At 25.8% G+C, this 17,837-nt stretch overlaps 2 protein-coding genes across 2 annotated transcripts; both read left to right on the forward strand.

The window, feature by feature from the left end:
• Window positions 1-1,602: 1,602 nt before the first annotated feature.
• Window positions 1,603-11,449, forward strand: LOC129606462 (uncharacterized). Its single transcript, XM_055516803.1, has 6 exons — window positions 1,603-1,720; window positions 2,385-2,719; window positions 2,792-2,825; window positions 9,384-9,695; window positions 10,910-10,912; window positions 10,981-11,449. The coding sequence occupies exons 1-6, from the start codon at window positions 1,667-1,669 to the stop codon at window positions 11,323-11,325; spliced, it is 1,083 nt and encodes a 360-aa protein (XP_055372778.1). The 5' UTR covers window positions 1,603-1,666; the 3' UTR covers window positions 11,326-11,449.
• On the forward strand, window positions 9,103-9,824 carry LOC129606233 (general odorant-binding protein 56a-like). Its single transcript, XM_055516428.1, has 2 exons — window positions 9,103-9,239; window positions 9,384-9,824. Exons 1-2 carry the CDS (start codon window positions 9,186-9,188, stop codon window positions 9,726-9,728), a joined length of 399 nt encoding a protein of 132 aa, XP_055372403.1. The 5' UTR covers window positions 9,103-9,185; the 3' UTR covers window positions 9,729-9,824.
• Window positions 11,450-17,837: the final 6,388 nt, after the last annotated feature.

Genomic DNA, 17,837 nt, shown 5'->3' on the forward strand with positions numbered 1-17,837 from the left:
TCTATCTTTATTTAAAATAACTTTAAATGGAATCAACTATTAAATGATGTTGTTTGCATAGGTCAGAATGGCCTTACTAAAATGGCCTGACACACAAACAAGTTTTTATAACTTAGCTACGTACGAGAGGCTGTCATCACCATTTGTCACGGTTATTACTGCTTCCCAATTTTTTTTATTTTTCACAAAAACTATTTGGAATTATTATTTTAATTATTTTTAAAAACCAAGCTTTCTCAATCCGATTTTCCGAGTAACAACAATCCTTAAATAAACTTTAGAAAATTAAAATTTTTCAAGTTTCAAATCAATTTTTTTGCAATTATTTGTAAATCTATCTTAGACGACTCTGGCTCTGAGCCATTTATTTATGTTTCAAAGTTTCTTTTCTAATTTAGAGTTTATATTATGCACATACTATTAGAAACAATACATAATACATTTGAATGGTAATTTCAAAATAAATTTCTAAAAAATCAAAAAATCTCATAAATATTGATCATTAGATTGTTTTAGGTACAGGGTTACAGTTCATTTGCAAAATGACCTGTTTGACGATTAAAAATAGTTTTTTATTTTAATTATTATGATTACAAGTGACATGAAATTGCGGTAAATGATTTGAAATTAAGAAATTAAAAATGAGATCAAAAATACTTTAAGATCTGATCCATCAACCATTTAATTTTTACTTTCATCTCTTCTGAATGTTCGTATAATAATATATTAGATACTAATTAATTAAATCAACCTTGACTAAGTTCAAGTCAAAAAAACTTCTAATACTTATTAAATACGTTAATGTGAAACTTGTTAAAATAATGTAGAATGTAATGCTCTAATTAAATAAAAAAGAATATTAAAAATATTTTGCAATGAATTTCACATGATCACAGAACAAGGGTCAACTGTTGAAATCGTCGTATAGTAGAAGTATGCAAGTACCTTGACATAAAGTGTGTAAGTAGATCGTAAAGTGTTTGTAACAAACGTTAATTTTTACTAATATTACTATTGAATTTTTAGTTTGCAAAGTTTTACCTTTACCTATTATTTTAGTTTAATTAATGTAATTGTAACTAAAAACCGGTTTTAAGAAATAGTTACGCGATTATCAATGTCAATCGCTAGTTACAAACAATAATTATTACACTTAAAATAGCAAAACATACACTTTATTATGTGTGTATAGTTCAGCAAAATGAGTAAGTATGCACGGAAATATTTTCAAATTTTCACTTAAACCTATCACTTTGCATTAATTGCAATTTTTATTCAAAACACAAAGTACAAAATCTTCTTATAATAATTTCAATTGCCGTTGTTTAATTATAAATTAATTTCATTATTACATTACGACATTAATAGTCATAAATTTAATTAATTTATAAAGTACATTTTTATTTAGTTTTGAAAGAAATTTTAGGAAAGCAAATGCAACTACATAAATAAAAAGCTTTGCTTATGTTTAGATAATCTTAAAGTAGTAAACTTTATTGACTTTAATCACCCAGTTAAACATTAGCACGAACAAATATCTTGTATATTGAATGCAAATTTTATACATTTTTGTATAAAAAAGTGGAAATAAGCGACAAAACCATCAGTTATATTTTAATTTTAAAAGAATTGAAAGCAAAATCTATCGGTTATTTAAAAAAAAAAGATGAAAACTTTCGTAATTGTCTCATTAGTAGTTGCCTTAACCTCATCAGCTTGGGTAAGGTATACCTTATTTATTGCAAAATATTTTTTATTGCTAGAGTTAAAATTAAATTTAATTAATTCTTAACTTTGAAAAAAGATAATTTCTGAAAAAAGTGAATAGTACGGTAAAAATCAATTATTTCATTAGTTCGGCATCTCCGCTGTAAACTTGCCCGTAAAAAAAATTAGGAATAAATTTAATTAGCATTGACAGAATTCGGATTAAACTACACAAAATTTTGGTTTCGATTAATGCGATAAGTAGTATTGTTGCAGCGGTAAACCGTAAGTTCTTTTTCATAATCACGGACGAGTACGGACTCCAAGTAACATCCTGGCATATCGGTGCGCGGTGTCTTTTCATGTTCGCCGGTAAATTTACATTAGTTTAGAGTTAAGATTTATTTTGTGGAAGCAAATCTACGTTTTAACATTTTTGTCCCTAAAATCGAAGTTAATTGGGGTTGTAAAATTTTTTACTGGACATAGATAAAATTATATGGAGAAAAGTAAAGTTACTACTACACTCAAATTAAAACCTTGCCATGCCCGTAGTCACAAATTAATAACAAATTATTTTAAATTAATCAAATTTTGTTTGAGTATTTAAGGATCTATCACTAACATAATATGTAATAAATTTTGAAAATATTTTCTTATTTTACTTTAATTTTTAGGGACTTTCCGATGAATTGAAAAAAGAAATTGGTAAACATGCAGCTGTATGTATTAAAGAAGTCCAAGTTGAAGAAGCTGTTTTAAATGAATCAATTTCAAAAAATTTGGAAGAACCTAATGAACAAGTCCAATGTTTTGTGAAATGTGTTATTGAAAAGATTGGATTATTCGAAGACAATGCATTAAATGTAGAAAATGCACGTAAACATTTATCTCAACACCATCCAGAAGACAAAGTTGAACACCTCTTAGAAACGTGCAAGGATGTTAAAGGTGAAAATGCATGTGGAACTGCATTTAATATTGTAAAATGCTACGAGGCTCATGCAAATCAGTAATAGAAATACTGAAAATTAAAACCAAAAATTTATAAAAGTATTCTTTTTCTATGGAAAAAAAATTAAAGTACTAGATTATGTCAAATTACGTGTGAAGAAAAAGTTTGTTTTTTTTTTATAAAATTTATTAAACTTTAAGGGCGCAGATTGATATGCAATTTTCAGTTTTGCAATTGTTTGATTGCTTATTTGTATTTTATCTATTAATCGTACATAATTAAGCGATCAAACAATTTGTAATTTTTAGTTAATGCAATCGATTTGAATTGACGCAATAATTTAGTTGGTTAAAGGTGTGCGCAATGATTCTACAATCAAGCAGCAATTGGAAAACTAAAATTTTGCATGTTTTCCTGAGCACTAAATGTTTTCATATAGGCTCCCACAAAAAAAATAACTTTACAAATCGAAAAATTAAGTATCTACTGAAAATCATAAAAATGACTGAATGTAATGAACTAAAATCGAGGAACTGTGCACTTAAAAATGCCGTAGTTCATATCTGTTACTATTTATTCAATGCAAGTACAGCAATGAATTATTTCTGAGAAAATTGATGACCAATTAAAAATAAATTGAATAGTCTTAATTTTACTAAATTCATGAAGAAAAACAATTGAAATTTTATCTCTTAGATACAATCGCATCAATGACGTGTGAAACACTACAATAGTAAATGTTATTTTACTTCACTATAAATTAATTGTTATATAAATTGCAATAAAATTGCAGTCTAGGGAAAAAAGCAGAACAATGTTAGCGCTGAAGTCAAAATACAATTCAAGGTTGCATTATAATTCAAGTATTTTATACAATATAAAAAATTATGTTATCAGAAAACATTTCGATTTTGATAGATCAGGTGAAAAATTCTTCTTAGTGAATTAAAATTATTATACACTTTATATTGTACAGTTAAAATACGAGTTTTTGTTATAATTCAGTTTCAATTTGGCATTTATTGGCCCGTTTGATATTTAAGGACTGAACGAACTGCAAAGGGAGTATAGTTGACAATTCAAATTATTAAAAAATTTTAATAAAAACACAATTTTAATACTACTAGCAATTTAAATACTACTAGCTCTGTCACCTGCCCAAAATTTTTTTTGTAAGTTAACCAACAATAATGCAATAAAGTATTTGAGCAGTAACTCGTTATAACATAACAGTGCCTGGGAGAGGTTTTTTGTCGAGATTTTTTTCTCCCAAAAACTGGGTTCCTTCATTTTTTTTTTGTTTTTGAGATTTATAGTCGAAGCAAAGTATTTTAAGAAAAAATTTTTGATTGTTTCCTAACATAAGCAAGAGTTTAGTTGCTAGCTTCTGATTTCCACGAAAAGTGAATCAATAATTATTATAGTTGTGCCAAAGAAACGGTAAGCTAATTGAAAAACTGACGAGTCAAAGATTTTATAGAATGTGGTTTTTGAAAATATAGGACAAATAGCAATATCATCGTTTTATTATATCAAAAAGGAATAAAATAATATTAAGAAGAAAATATAGTTCATTGTAATAAATGGAATATTAGAGAAAATGATTGATATAAAATAAATTCGAATCAATCCACCACTTGAAAAACAAAAGTATCATGTTTCCCTTGAGCAAGTAAAACATGGTTTTTCGTACAACAATCTTATTTTATTATTCTCAAATTTTTCTCTTAATATACCCAAAATCAAATTAAACAGTAACTATTGCATACATTTAGGATAAAATTTAAAAGTGTTGTTTGAAAAAACTTATATCAGAAATTTAGAATGGCTTAACCATTTTTTATTTCAAGAGAAATTTTAAAATTACAAAATTTTATAAAAACACATTTGTGTATTACAAAGTTTTAATTTAGACAACACTGTTTCTGGCTTTGATTTGCTTGTAAAAATCTAAGTCGAGTTCAAATTCAAACATTCTTACTATTTTGTAATGTGCAAAATTTTTTTGCCATTTAAGATATTATTTTATCGATGAAAATTTGATGAAAGTCTGATGGATAGACACTTGTCGATTTTCTCAGATTCAAAAAACGGAAGATCATTCAATTCTCGTACACAGCGAATACGAAATATTAAGAACTTAAAATTGTTTAAGAGCTTAAAACAGATTCTAAAATACATTTGAAAAAAAAATTTTAAAGTAAGTTTCAGTTACACTATAAATAGGGACAAAAGGTAATTGTCTTAATTCTTTTTGTACATTACTAGTCACGAGCGAATAAGGAGCTCGCAGAACGAAATCAGGAAAATGTATTTAACACTTTTGTCAGATCATAAAAAATTTCTTTTTTTTCGTGAATTACCGTTTCCCTTTTATTCGTGGAAGTAAAGTGGAAAAGAATTTGATGATAGTCTTTTCACACCCCTGTAGCTCAGTAGGTAGAGCGCCCGCAAGTAAGCCGGTAAATCGCTAGTTCGGGTACAGTTTGACGAAAATCTGTTCTGCGGTTCTATTAAAATTTTTTTTATTTATTTCTATAAGAAAATTATAGAAGTATTGAACTACATTTTGTTGTTGTTTTCTTTGATTAAGTTGCATTCAAACCTTATAACAAATTTATAACAAGAAGATGCCGTCTACAGTCGTCAGCTTTATAAACATGTATATATGTATGTGTATTCCTTCTCTCCTTGTCAAACTCAGCTTTAATAAAGGCATAGCCGTCTGTTCTATAACTTGCACTAAAACTTTTGGATATTATCTCATTCCTAGGCGATATTTTCTGCCAAGGACGATCAGAAAAGTTTTTTTTTTTGTATAGGATACGCAGTTCCTACGAAATAGCTTCACAATTCGGGTATTAATTGAGTTAGTCCCAAATAATTCTTCAAGGTCAACTGAAATGTTTTTATTTGTTTATTCGAACAATCATAAGGCAAAACTACAATAAAAAAATAAATTCATTTTATAAAATAGTCTGCTGCACGACCTAATGAGAAAAATATTCTCTCAAAAGGAGAAAAATATGTCATTAAAAATATTAAAAATAAATAAATAAAATAATATGCGTTTCAAATAGGCTATTATAAAAAATATAGAAAAAATAAATAAAATCCACTCTGATACGCATATTTTGAAAAGCTTCGTAAAAGAAAATGGTTCGATAGTATTTCAGAAAAAAGGGGTAGGTACAGAGGGTTGCAACACATGAAAAGCAAAAAAATAAAATAACCAAGCCAAATTTTCAAAAAAAGAGGATCAAAAGCAAGCAAAAATGGAAATCTCAGATTTAAGAAGTAAAATGCTTACTTGTAGTCTATAATAAAATTTAATTCAAATTTTAGTTTTTAATTTCAAATTTACTATTGATAACCGTATTAGTCTCTTAAAGATTTGAAATCGTAGTCCAAACAATCATGTACAAATTATAGCAGAAATAAGAACATAAAATCGACGTGAAAACTTCTACAACATTTTCGTTATTTTAAAGCTATAATCCAGGATGGAAATATCCTATGTATAAACTCGCAATAGCAAGAGCGTTATAAACAATCTTATAGCGTTATTTTAAAGTCTTGTCACAATTTCTGTTATCAATTTTTACATATAAAACTTTGGAAAATTAAAAGAATCAATATTATTTAGGAAATGTGCCAAATACGATTAATTACAATTACAATGACATATTTGACTTATTTTAGCGAAAGTGGCAATACTGGGTAGGTATAGTTTTTAATCATTATATAATTACTACAAGTTTCCTTAAACAGGAAGTAAAGTTCAACCTTTATAGATAGATATACAAAATAATTTGATGTGTACTAGTGAACTCACTTAGTTTCATACTATAATATGAACTTTTCATATGAATCATTTTCACTAAGAGCAAAAATTACATGAGAGTTTAGAGATCAATTTCCAAATCAATATTTGAGTAGATAGTTAATGTTAGTGAATAATTATTCAAATCGGCTTTAATAAATATTAATCAACGTTTGTATGTTTTGGAAGGACAATTAAAAAATTTTATAGTCATAGGTGAATATAAAACAAATACTTCAAAGTATATATTATTTTTTAAATCCTGGTTGATTTATATAAGACTATATACGTGAAATAATTTGGTGAAACGACAGTCTTAAATTATAATATGTATTTAATATACCGAAATGTTATAGTCATTTACGATATGAGTACATATTTGCTTTCAAGTTGTATGGTGCCTATTTCAGCCAATTTACTGAACTAAGCAATTACGAAATTTTTGAACTATGGAAATGATACATGGACCAACATAGGTGATCTATATCTCCATTCCTTAACTGTTTAAGTATAATTTTAACCCCAGTTAAAAACTTGGTGGTTAATTTATAACACCACTCAAAAATTTGTTCTTTCGAGTATTAATTTTGTTTTTTTTTTCTTCTAATTAATTTGCATACATCAATTTAAAGCATTTAATTACATATAAACATATATTAATTTATATTACAACATATTTTAAAATGCGTGATTTGAAAAATCAGCAGATAAAATTAGCATTAAATAATATCTAGTTATCTATGTAATTTAAATGACAAGTTCAGAGATGAAAATTAATTCTAACATTTTGAATTGCTATAATCCTATACTTTTTGTTCTGTTGTCAGTCCATTTATTTTAATAAATGAAGTTTGAACTTTTAAAAATTTTATTTTAAAAGTAAACCTCATTACCGTTAGTTGTTGCTTACCAACTAACAACCTCCTAGAAATTGCTTTCTATTTCTTTATTTACCGGTAGTTCTTTGAAAGGTATCATTTAAAATTCCGCCATTATCACAACCTAACAAATAAAAATTAGCTACAATATTCAGAACGGTTATAACGTTGATACTAAGAAGTTGTATAGGTATAATTTTGTTTGCTAACTAACATTCTAATTCTCAATTCAATATTAATGCTATAATGCCAATACGGTGACCACGCAAATGTTGATGTACATATATGTATTTAAAAAACTTTAATATATGGAATAAAATAATTTATTTTTTGATTTAGTTTTGGTCCATAAATGTGTATCTATTAACAAAGGTGCTAAAATAGTTCCTGATTTCAGTTTTATTAGTATATTTTTCAGCTAAATAAAGGTAACTACCCGATAGAAATATAATATTTGCCACAGGTATAATTAAAAAAAATTACGTCAATATAACGGAAAGAAAACACTGAGAAAAAAGCTTTTTTGTTATTTATTTCTCAGCTGTTTAATGTTTACACTTGGAATTTAACCTGTTCGTAATTTAAATGTTAATAACTTTTTAAGAAATATATGTAATTTTCGTTTTTAAACTTTGCATTTCTTCCCAAAAGGTTCAGGTCACTTACCATCGATCCATTCAGTTTATGGCACTTTTCAAAATATGTCTCTAGCCGAAATAACCATAATACTCGTTGCCTAGACTATTGATAAAATTTCAATTACAAAATATTCAACTGACAAACGTTATTTATTTGCATTCGCATTGCTGCACAAATTCAACTTTGCACTGATTTAGGTCAATGAGTTTTTGATTTAGATTTTTTAAATTTTAAAAAGAATTCATTTTTAATTACAAGAATTTCTATAATTATATAATATTTGGTTAGACGTAGTAATTATTTTTTAATTAATTGCGATTTTTATTATATTCATTAATTGATATTGACGTGGATCAATAAAATCGTGATCAAAATCGAAGCAATAAAAATATTTATCAAGTAAAAAAGCTTTGGAGTAGGTAACCATTTTTAAAAATTTTGGGCTAGTAGATGTAAGATAACAATTTTTAAAATTTTTTTTACTTTACTTACTTTATTATTAAATGTACAAAACAAAAGCCTTCAAATAACAGTTTTAATAACAGTTATTTACCGAAAATATTACTGGTTATGTGTTTTAAAAAAAGACTTAATGGCAATACTGCCAAAATTATCTAACTTCATAAAAAACATTAAGGAAATTTTTGTTTAAGTTATTTAAATTGGCGCTCTTACGATCTCAATCAAAGAGGCCATTTTGATTTTCAGGAACAAATAGCTTTTCCTCAGTCATAAAATAAGATTTTTATAATTCTATCCGCTATTCAATTATCTAAATAAATTACGGCACATTACAATTGGAAAAACAATTTTATTATAGACTACAATTATGTGTGCGGGTGCATTGCACGTATTAACTAGAGATTTATAATGTTATTATTAATGCTTGTTTTAGTCGCAGATTAATTTCTTTGTTTTTATTAAGGTGCAATTACAAAATCAGCTAGTATAATTTATACGTACTTACATTATATCGCAAATGCATAATAAATTTTAATTAATACTTGAACTTTATTCTTCTTAAAGTTGTTACTTCTATACATATAGCTAGTCAAATATTTAAGATCTAAATGAATAATTTTAGTATAAAATACGGGTATCATTTTAGCACTTCTGTCAGTCATATCCTGTTAGTCAAACTATATACAATTAAGTTGTAGAATATCAAAATACAAAGTAGATTATGAAAATTATCACATTTTATTTAACTTTGCTTTCGATAGTTCTATCGGTAAAGGTAAATGATTCATTAATATAAAATTCGAGAACTGTTAATTATTATTTAACTTAAATTTTTTATTTATACTTTATTTTATATTTATATAATCTATTATGTTCAATATGTATTGGTACTTATAATGTTATTTAATAATATCTTTAGCTTATTGATGCTGATCAGATGGTTGATACACTTATCAAAAATGGTTTAGAATGTCTTTCAGAAACTCGACTTGACAGAAATGACTTGGAGAAATTAATCCGACAAGATTTAAAAAATCCAACTGAAAATCAAAAATGTTTTGCAAAATGTGTAGTTGATAAAGCACAATTCGTTAAAAATGGTGAATTAGATCAAAATACAATACGTGGTATATTATTAAAAGATCATTCAAAGGAATGGACTGAACGCCTTATTAATGCTTGTCCATACCCAAATGGTAAAAGTGATTGTTCATCAGCATTTGACTTGGCTGTTTGTTATAATAAAGAAAGGAAAAGAGCTTAAAAGAACCAGAATAAAGTAGGATATATTTTATTTTGTTAATATGTAAATAATTTTTGTTATAAAATAAAATTTATATAATAATCAGGTTATATTGAACTAATATTGTTTGAAATAAGAAAAATATATTTTGAAATTGCTTCGTCTCATCTAAATATGAATATGTTACAGCTTCAATTGATATTTTACGAAAATTACGAAAACCCAACTGAAAAAATATGAAATTTAGTTAAAAGATTAAGACGATAAAAAATTCGAAATGCCTTCAAGACACAATATCAACATGGAGCTACTGTTATACTCGGAAGAAATTTGTTCGTCAGGGTGTTAAAACTTTCAAGCTGTTCAACATACATTAACATATTTTGCATTTGCGCTCAGTGTGAAATTGCAAATTTATTAAACTATGCATGTCTGCTAGTCCGTCCGTTTGAGAATAAAATCTCAAAACCTAACCAGCAAAAATAATTGTTTCTATTATTTTTAGTGAGTTATTTAAGTGTTTTTATAGGCAATGATTTTGATAAAAGTACGGGTGCAAATTAAATTTGTAAATTATGCGTGGTGTAATAATTTCCCCATTTTTTATACTATTTTGCTGGTAAGTCATGGCCTCAAATTATGCTAAAACTAATAAGTTTTTAAAAAATGTTTTGAAACATAACATAAAAGAAATTGAAATTCATAATATGAGTGTACATGTAACTTTTAACTGCTATAAATGAATTTGCTTGAAATGTAGTAATTTTTTTCTCACAAATAGTGGTAACAATTCTTTCGACTTTAGAATCATTTTGGTATTTATTTTCGATTTCCTATTTAAATTTAAAAAGTGTGAAAAATTTTTTTTTTTTTTAATCAAATTTTTTTTCAAATCAAGGTCAAGAATAAAAATTTTATTTGTTCCTAACAATATTTTTATATGATCATCGTATTTATTATGTAAATCAAATGAAGCGCAACTGCTCTTCAAGCATGTCATCAAAAACAGAAATATTTTCTTTCTTTTTTGAAGAAATTCTGATCAAGAATTTTTACTATAAAACCAGTCAACATTTTCCAAAAATTTACAATTTAATTTTATAATTACTAACGTAATTAACTATTTGAAGAATTAATAATTACTGTCCAAAATGAATACTTTAGCAATAATTGGTTTTACATTTGGATTTATTGCTTTCCAGATTGTAAGTGTTTTCTTAGTTTTATATATATGTGAGAAATAATTTAATTCTGGAATATTTTAAATTCTCAGACTGCTTATGCTGAACCAAATGAATCGCCAGAATATATAGCACAAAAATGTGCTCTAAGAACTGGTGTAACTCCAACTCAAATAACAGCATTAAAGGCTGGTGATTTTTCCAAGCCAAATGAAGAAATTCGATGTTATGCTAAATGTATATTAGATCATTCAGAGCTTTTGGAAGAAGGAATGATAAGAGAAAATTTATTATTAAAAAGATTTTCAGGAAAAATTCCTAAAGAACAGATTAACAAAGCTATTGGAAAATGCAAAACAGTTACTGGACAAGATCATTGCCAAGTTGCTTATAATTTGGTTAAATGTTTCTCAGAAAACAAAATGAAATTAATTTAAATTCAACAACCCGAAGAAAATGAAAGAAATTTTAATAATGCAAACATTTTTTGAAGCACATCTAGCACATATTATTATATGAATTCACCTGCAGCTGGATACAACATAATAATTATAAGTGAATTAAAATTTGATATTAACAATAATTTATTTGTGCTATTTAATTTTATTAATTTAATACGACCGATAAATAGTGCGACCGCATCCAGTCTTACGCGTTGAGTTTACAACGCAAAAGCTCTGCTTAATGTTAGAGGAACAAAAAAATTTTTTTAAATGAAATCTTGTTTCAACCAACGAGCTCTTAACTTTTACATCCAACGACTTCTTAAATTTTTGACTACGCATTCTCGATAGAAAAATGCCAAAGTTTTTAAAAATGTAACTCTTTTACAGCCCAATCTTATAACATAGCAGAAATTTCCAATTGTAATATTGCAAGGTAATGAAAGAGAGTACAAGCTGCAAAAAATTTCATTATTGCATATAAGACATTAAATTCAAATTCGCGAAATTAATTTCTTTTGTGGACAAATGCTTAATATTCTTCGCAGTTTCGAATATCTTTTATTACCACAATAACATTTTATTTTAATTCAATTGCTATATACATATTTTGATTCTAGTAGATTTATACGTAATATTGCATAACTTTAGGATAAGTATTTTAATTTTTTTATCTCATTTCAATAGCAAACAATTTTGCCAAGCTATGCAATGAAATTTTTGACTATATTGTTTGAATGGAAAAGAAATATGTACTTTGATATGCATATTAAAATTTTGGTTTTTAATAAAATAAGGCAACAATATAATTTTAAATTTGATTTTGTCCAATTTATTGAATTTAACTTTTTCCGTATATTTTTTAAAGGTCGCATATTCTGGATAATGTTGCAATCCCATTGAAATTCTTATCATTACTCTTCTATATAATAGAATCTTTAATTAATTAATTAAAGAAAATTAATTTACAAATAAACTTCAACATTAAAATTTTCAATAAATTAAATATATTTTCTCCGATTTCATTAAAATGCGCTATAAATAACCTCAGTTTGCTTTTTCTGTACATTTTAAAAATTTTTCTTTTTTTTTTTTGTTTGTGCTTTTACTTTACATTATATTATTAATCCTAAGACTTTACACTACCATTTTTATTAAAATTTATTATATAATAAAACTATCGTTTTAAACAAATAGATAATATCAGGAAAAAAAAAGTGAAGGAAAATCTGTAATTTTTTAATTTTTTTGCCCCGCAGAATGGTAGAAAATTTTCCGAATATATTATATAACCTTACAAATTATCACAAATATGTAAATTACAATGAAATTAAAATGCAACACCATTCTTTTAATAATAAAAATAATACCTTTAGAACTTTGTTAATGCGACTGTAAAAGCATCGTTATTTTTTTCTTTATAGTTATTACTATATGCCTTCTGCTAGTTAAAAAAGAAAACCGCGAAAATATTAAACTTATCAGAAGTACTATGTGGTTCTCATATATCGAAAAACTTTTAATAATAATGTTTTTAATTATAATTTGCGCTGATAAAGTCGCAAGGGTTATTGTGTGAATGGTGAAAATTAAATAACTTCAAACAATGACTTTATATAATTTAGCGTCAAATCTAGGTCACTTAATATAATCACTGAAAAATTTCGGCTTAAAATCTCAAGATATCACTATGGCCAGCAGAACTTTTTTAATATGTGCATATTATATAGCCCGTTCCAATTTATTTTTCATAGTTGGGAAGTATACTGCTGCTTTATGTTGAAAATTTAGAACTACTATGCATTTTTATGAATTTATGATAAAATTCAAATACGTGAATATTATAAAAAGCATAAATTTTGTTCATTTTTATTAAGACTCGCGGCATAATAGACTTTACTTTCAAGAAATCCAAATTAAAATTTTCATTTTGAAGTTTTTAACATTTTCATCTAATAATTTAATAAAACGATTAGGTTTCGAATCAACCCAACCTAAGAAAATTATATGATTTATTCGCATGCCACTCGTGGACATTATTCCAAATCGATATTCGAGTGCATCATACCATACAAAAAGTTTCAAAACTCTTTTATTTTTTTCACTTTATATTTGCATGATTTTAATAACCATTTACTTTTACACAATAATTTCCAATTATCCAGAAAAAACCCATTGCACTTGAATGAAAACAAAAAATATTCTGTTTTTTTTTTTAATACAATCATATAGAATTGCATCAACAGCTATATTTTCATGTTACACCATTTTAATCTTTAAAGCAATATATTGCAATTTTCTTTTTGTATTTTAAAGTTTATCTTTGCATTTTTAAAATATTGCGATTTTTTTCATTTACGTAACTATTCGTTTCAACGCTTTTATAATTCTCTTTATATGCCTGGTTTGCTCAACAGAGTAACATAACATATTAAAAATAACCTGTTATCAGTAATATTTTTTTGTTACATTGAATTAATAATTTGAAATCAGGGGATTTTTATATATAGAAGGATATAGCTTACATAACAGACAGCTGCAAACAAAATTATTGAGCGTATTTTGTTCAATTTGTACTAAAAAGGAATATTAAACTTAAAATTTGAAAATTTATAAGTAAGCTTCGGAAGCTTTAATTATAAGTAAGCAAAATGAATGTTCTGACGAATTTTCTTCAAGGAGCTAACATACTATGAAATTTTTATGCTTTGCAATAAATTTAAATCCATTTTGTTTGAGAATAATGTAAATCATTTATAATCATTTTGTACATTACAAAAAGAGAAACTAAATATTATTGAGTTTCTTTAGTTTCTCTCTAAATAAATTAATTTCATTTATAGGAAACTAAAGAAAATATGAGCACCTTCAATTCATACCAGAGTTTTAGTATTAAATCGTTAAAAATAATTCAACTCTGCTACTCCGTTTACATATTATCCAATTGGTTTGGATTTAAGTTATTAAATGAGCTTATTAAAAATGTTATTCAATAAAATCTAAAAATCAAGTCAATTAAAATTGTTAATTATAATATTGTTCTTAGTTTGCAATCAATTATACAATCCTCAAAATATTAAAGACTTCTTATTTACCGGAGTGTGTTTTTAACGAATTATTTCTACAGTACATTATTATAATGAACAAAGATTACAATTTCGTGTAGAGCAGATAACAAATTAACATAGTATCAAACCGTACCATAATCTATTTTATGAATTATTACGCTCAGATGTCAGGTCTATATATACATACTATATTTCGCACATTTCTACACACAGCATGTTTTTGTTACATTATTTTAAAAATTGTGAAAATTTCAAAATCATTTACATCCTAATAAGGATTAATTCTCAAAAATGTTTTACTTAATAATCCGTTTTTCTTTAATAAAAATTTTATTTTCTTATTTCATATGACAGGTTCTTTCAACTGAATGTATATTAAATTAAGTCGGTTATTTGCTTTAAATTTTCCATATTATATTCATAATTTGAAGAGTAGTAAAAAAAAAAATAATAATAAAAAACCAGAATAACAAGCCAAAATATATTTAGAGTTTTCTTTTGACATGAAATTTTCTTTATAAGGATAATGACCTGGTAATTATTTTCTCATTTTATCCTCCGAAAAAAGTAAACATAAAATAAAATTAAAATAAAATCATATACACACACACAACACACGTTATGTGTATAATCATGATGTCTCGTTATTTTCTCGCGTTTTTCTGAAAATTAAATTCAAAATGAGCAGATGGAAAAGTATGAATATGGTCTTTATGCTACTTAAATAATATCAACGATTTTTTATTATGTACGAAAAAGCGTTGGAAAACAAATATCACATTTATATTTGGAAGTAACTATTTCGGAAGAAATAAGAAAATTATACGGTACCTACAGATTTCAGCGTAAATTAAAATTGATAAATTTATGTACACTCGCATATAATTTTGTTATCCTGGAATGACCTTTATTATCCCAGAATAACTGTTTTAAGTTTTGAGTTTTTTAATTGTTCTTTACTTTGACTTAAAATGGACAAAATTATAGTGGCATTTACAATACCTCTCTATTTTTCCTTTATTTTATTCTTTCTATTTTATTCAGTTGCTCAATTTATACGAAACGGCAATATGTATGTGATGCATAAAGGAACTTCAAAGCCATTTACGTGATTATTTTATACGTACAAGTTCTTTAAGAGATATCTTCACTTTTGTTTTTTTTTAAGCTTTAAAGCTCTATTCTACACTCAATTAAGATGATTGAGGCTAGCTCCTCAATCATCTTTATTTAAAAATTTACATAAGGAACTACATACGTATACTTTTTGATCTCTAAATAAATTGAACATGATATTACAGAAATATTTTAAAATTTTGCATTTTTTCCGCTTTAAAAGATTTAAATTTTCCAGAAAGAATTATTTTCTAAACCTGATAAAAAGTATAAATAGCTAATAACATCAAGAAACAATTTTTCAGAATCAAATGGAAAAATATTAAAAAAAATCTGATGTGCTCAGCACATAACCGACCACAATGTATATTATCTAGATTAGTAAAAGTATTCCAGAAGATTACGAAAATGCGTTTTAAACACTTCTTTACAATTTTATGCTCTTATATAATTATACGAAAAGTTCGTTAATAACTTCTGATAATAACCAGAGCTCAAGAGTTTATTGTTTTAACTCTCCAAATTTAAATATTAAATTTCAATGAAATCCGTTGATAATTTCTCTTCATATACGCAAAAATGTATATTTGGCCTGTAGTAAACGTCCAGTTGCTGACAGCTGATTTCTTCCAAAAATTAGGAGGTTTCGCGTACTTATATTTGAAGCTTATATATGAGATTCCCGAGGATATATCCCAAAAGTCGATCAATTCTTGACATAGTCGAAATAAACTAAAATTTCATCAAAATCAATTCAGCCGATCAATTCAGACATACAGACAGACTGACAGATAGGCAAACCGACACCTTCCCAACAAAAATTCGGCTTCCAAAATTTGTTGCCATCACATACTCTCTCTTATTATATGCAATGCAGTCGGCGAAAAGTTTAACTTAAATATCGAGCATGTGCAAAAACAAAAAAAAAAGGCAAATTTATTTCATTGTTTTTTCATCATAATCAAAAGTATTCAAATTTCGTTGTTGTTTTTGTATTTTAACGTTACCGCATAATTTCTCACATATGTGAATACAATTACATTATATTGTTGTTATTGTTTTTGTTTTGCTCTCTCCTTCTCTTTCTTTCTCTCTCTGTTTTTCACTCCGTTTCTTTTTCTGGTATATTTTCCTCTTGTTTATTATTTTTTAACACCAAACTCATACCCCCATAATTATAATATTATTATAGTCGTTTGTTATATTATTTTACTTTGTACTTTCAAAATATTCACGTTATTAAACCTACCAGTTTTAACCATCATCATCATATATCATTAGCGGAACATAATTAAGGAAAATTTAATTATATTCGCATATGTCAAGAGATTATCTTCTAGAAACGAAAAAAATAAGAATAGAGAAAAAGAATAAACAAAATGAAAATAAACAGAAGAAAACAAAATGCCAGCAGCGCCTTGTTTTGGTTAAAACTAGGATACAATAATTATATATTCAATAACTATACATACATGTATAAATACGTACATATTACATATTAAGTATGCTCATAATCATACATACGTGGAACAGAATATTAAATTTAAATATTATATAAAATTCTATACAGTTAAGATGTACACAATGAACGAGTACATAAATACAATCGAGCCCATAATATATGAATAACTTTACACAATAATAATTCTTCGGTTTATATATGCATAAATTAATTTGAATTTAAATGAATTGGCACTCGAATTGTTATAGTATTATACAAATTTTATTAACTAATTACAATAATTTAAAGATTTTTTTTTTCTATTCATTATTATTAATATAATCGAAATTCCTTCGCATACGACATCTTGAATGTATCACCAAATGAACGACGCACTATAAAGAACTCATTGTGTGAGAACATTAAAAATTAAATTAATTTAAAAATTTTCTCTTTTTGATAAATTTTTAAAATATTTTGGATAGATCTGTTTGTCGGTTTAGAAATCTTCGACATAACTCGATGAAAAGAAATGGAATTACAGATTTTCAATAAGGACATAACATATCCAGTTACCACTTAAGTTATTAAACTAATAAAAAAGGAAATTTTTTTAAAAGTTACTGAAATCAAGTAAAATTGAAGCAACAATAGCGCAAGAAGATCAAGATTTATTGTATGAGAAGAGCCCAAATTTGCTTTCGTTTCTAATTTTCAGAATAATTTGTTTCTACACGGCGGCTCGAATATAAGTGAAATTTTTCTTATTTTAGGAATACAAAATATTTTATTTTACTGGAACAAAATTTTTTTTTTCATCTTCAAGTTATTAATTACTTTTAAAATTTCTTCAATATTATCATCCAACTTTTACAAAATCA

The sequence above is a fragment of the Condylostylus longicornis genome, unplaced genomic scaffold, assembly GCF_029603195.1.
Source record: "Condylostylus longicornis isolate FDR11 unplaced genomic scaffold, ASM2960319v2 ptg000018l, whole genome shotgun sequence".
Classification (NCBI taxonomy): domain Eukaryota; kingdom Metazoa; phylum Arthropoda; class Insecta; order Diptera; family Dolichopodidae; genus Condylostylus; species Condylostylus longicornis.

Coding starts and splice junctions, on each gene's coding strand:
- LOC129606462 (XM_055516803.1), top strand. CDS start 1,667: ATGAAAACTTTCGTAATTGTCTCATTAGTAGTTGCCTTAACCTCATCA. Junction 1,721..2,384: donor CCTTAACCTCATCAGCTTGG/GTAAGGTATACC, acceptor TTTAATTTTTAG/GGACTTTCCGATGAATTGAA. Junction 2,720..2,791: donor TACGAGGCTCATGCAAATCA/GTAATAGAAATA, acceptor AAAAAATTAAAG/TACTAGATTATGTCAAATTA.
- LOC129606233 (XM_055516428.1), top strand. CDS start 9,186: ATGAAAATTATCACATTTTATTTAACTTTGCTTTCGATAGTTCTATCG. Junction 9,240..9,383: donor CGATAGTTCTATCGGTAAAG/GTAAATGATTCA, acceptor TAATATCTTTAG/CTTATTGATGCTGATCAGAT.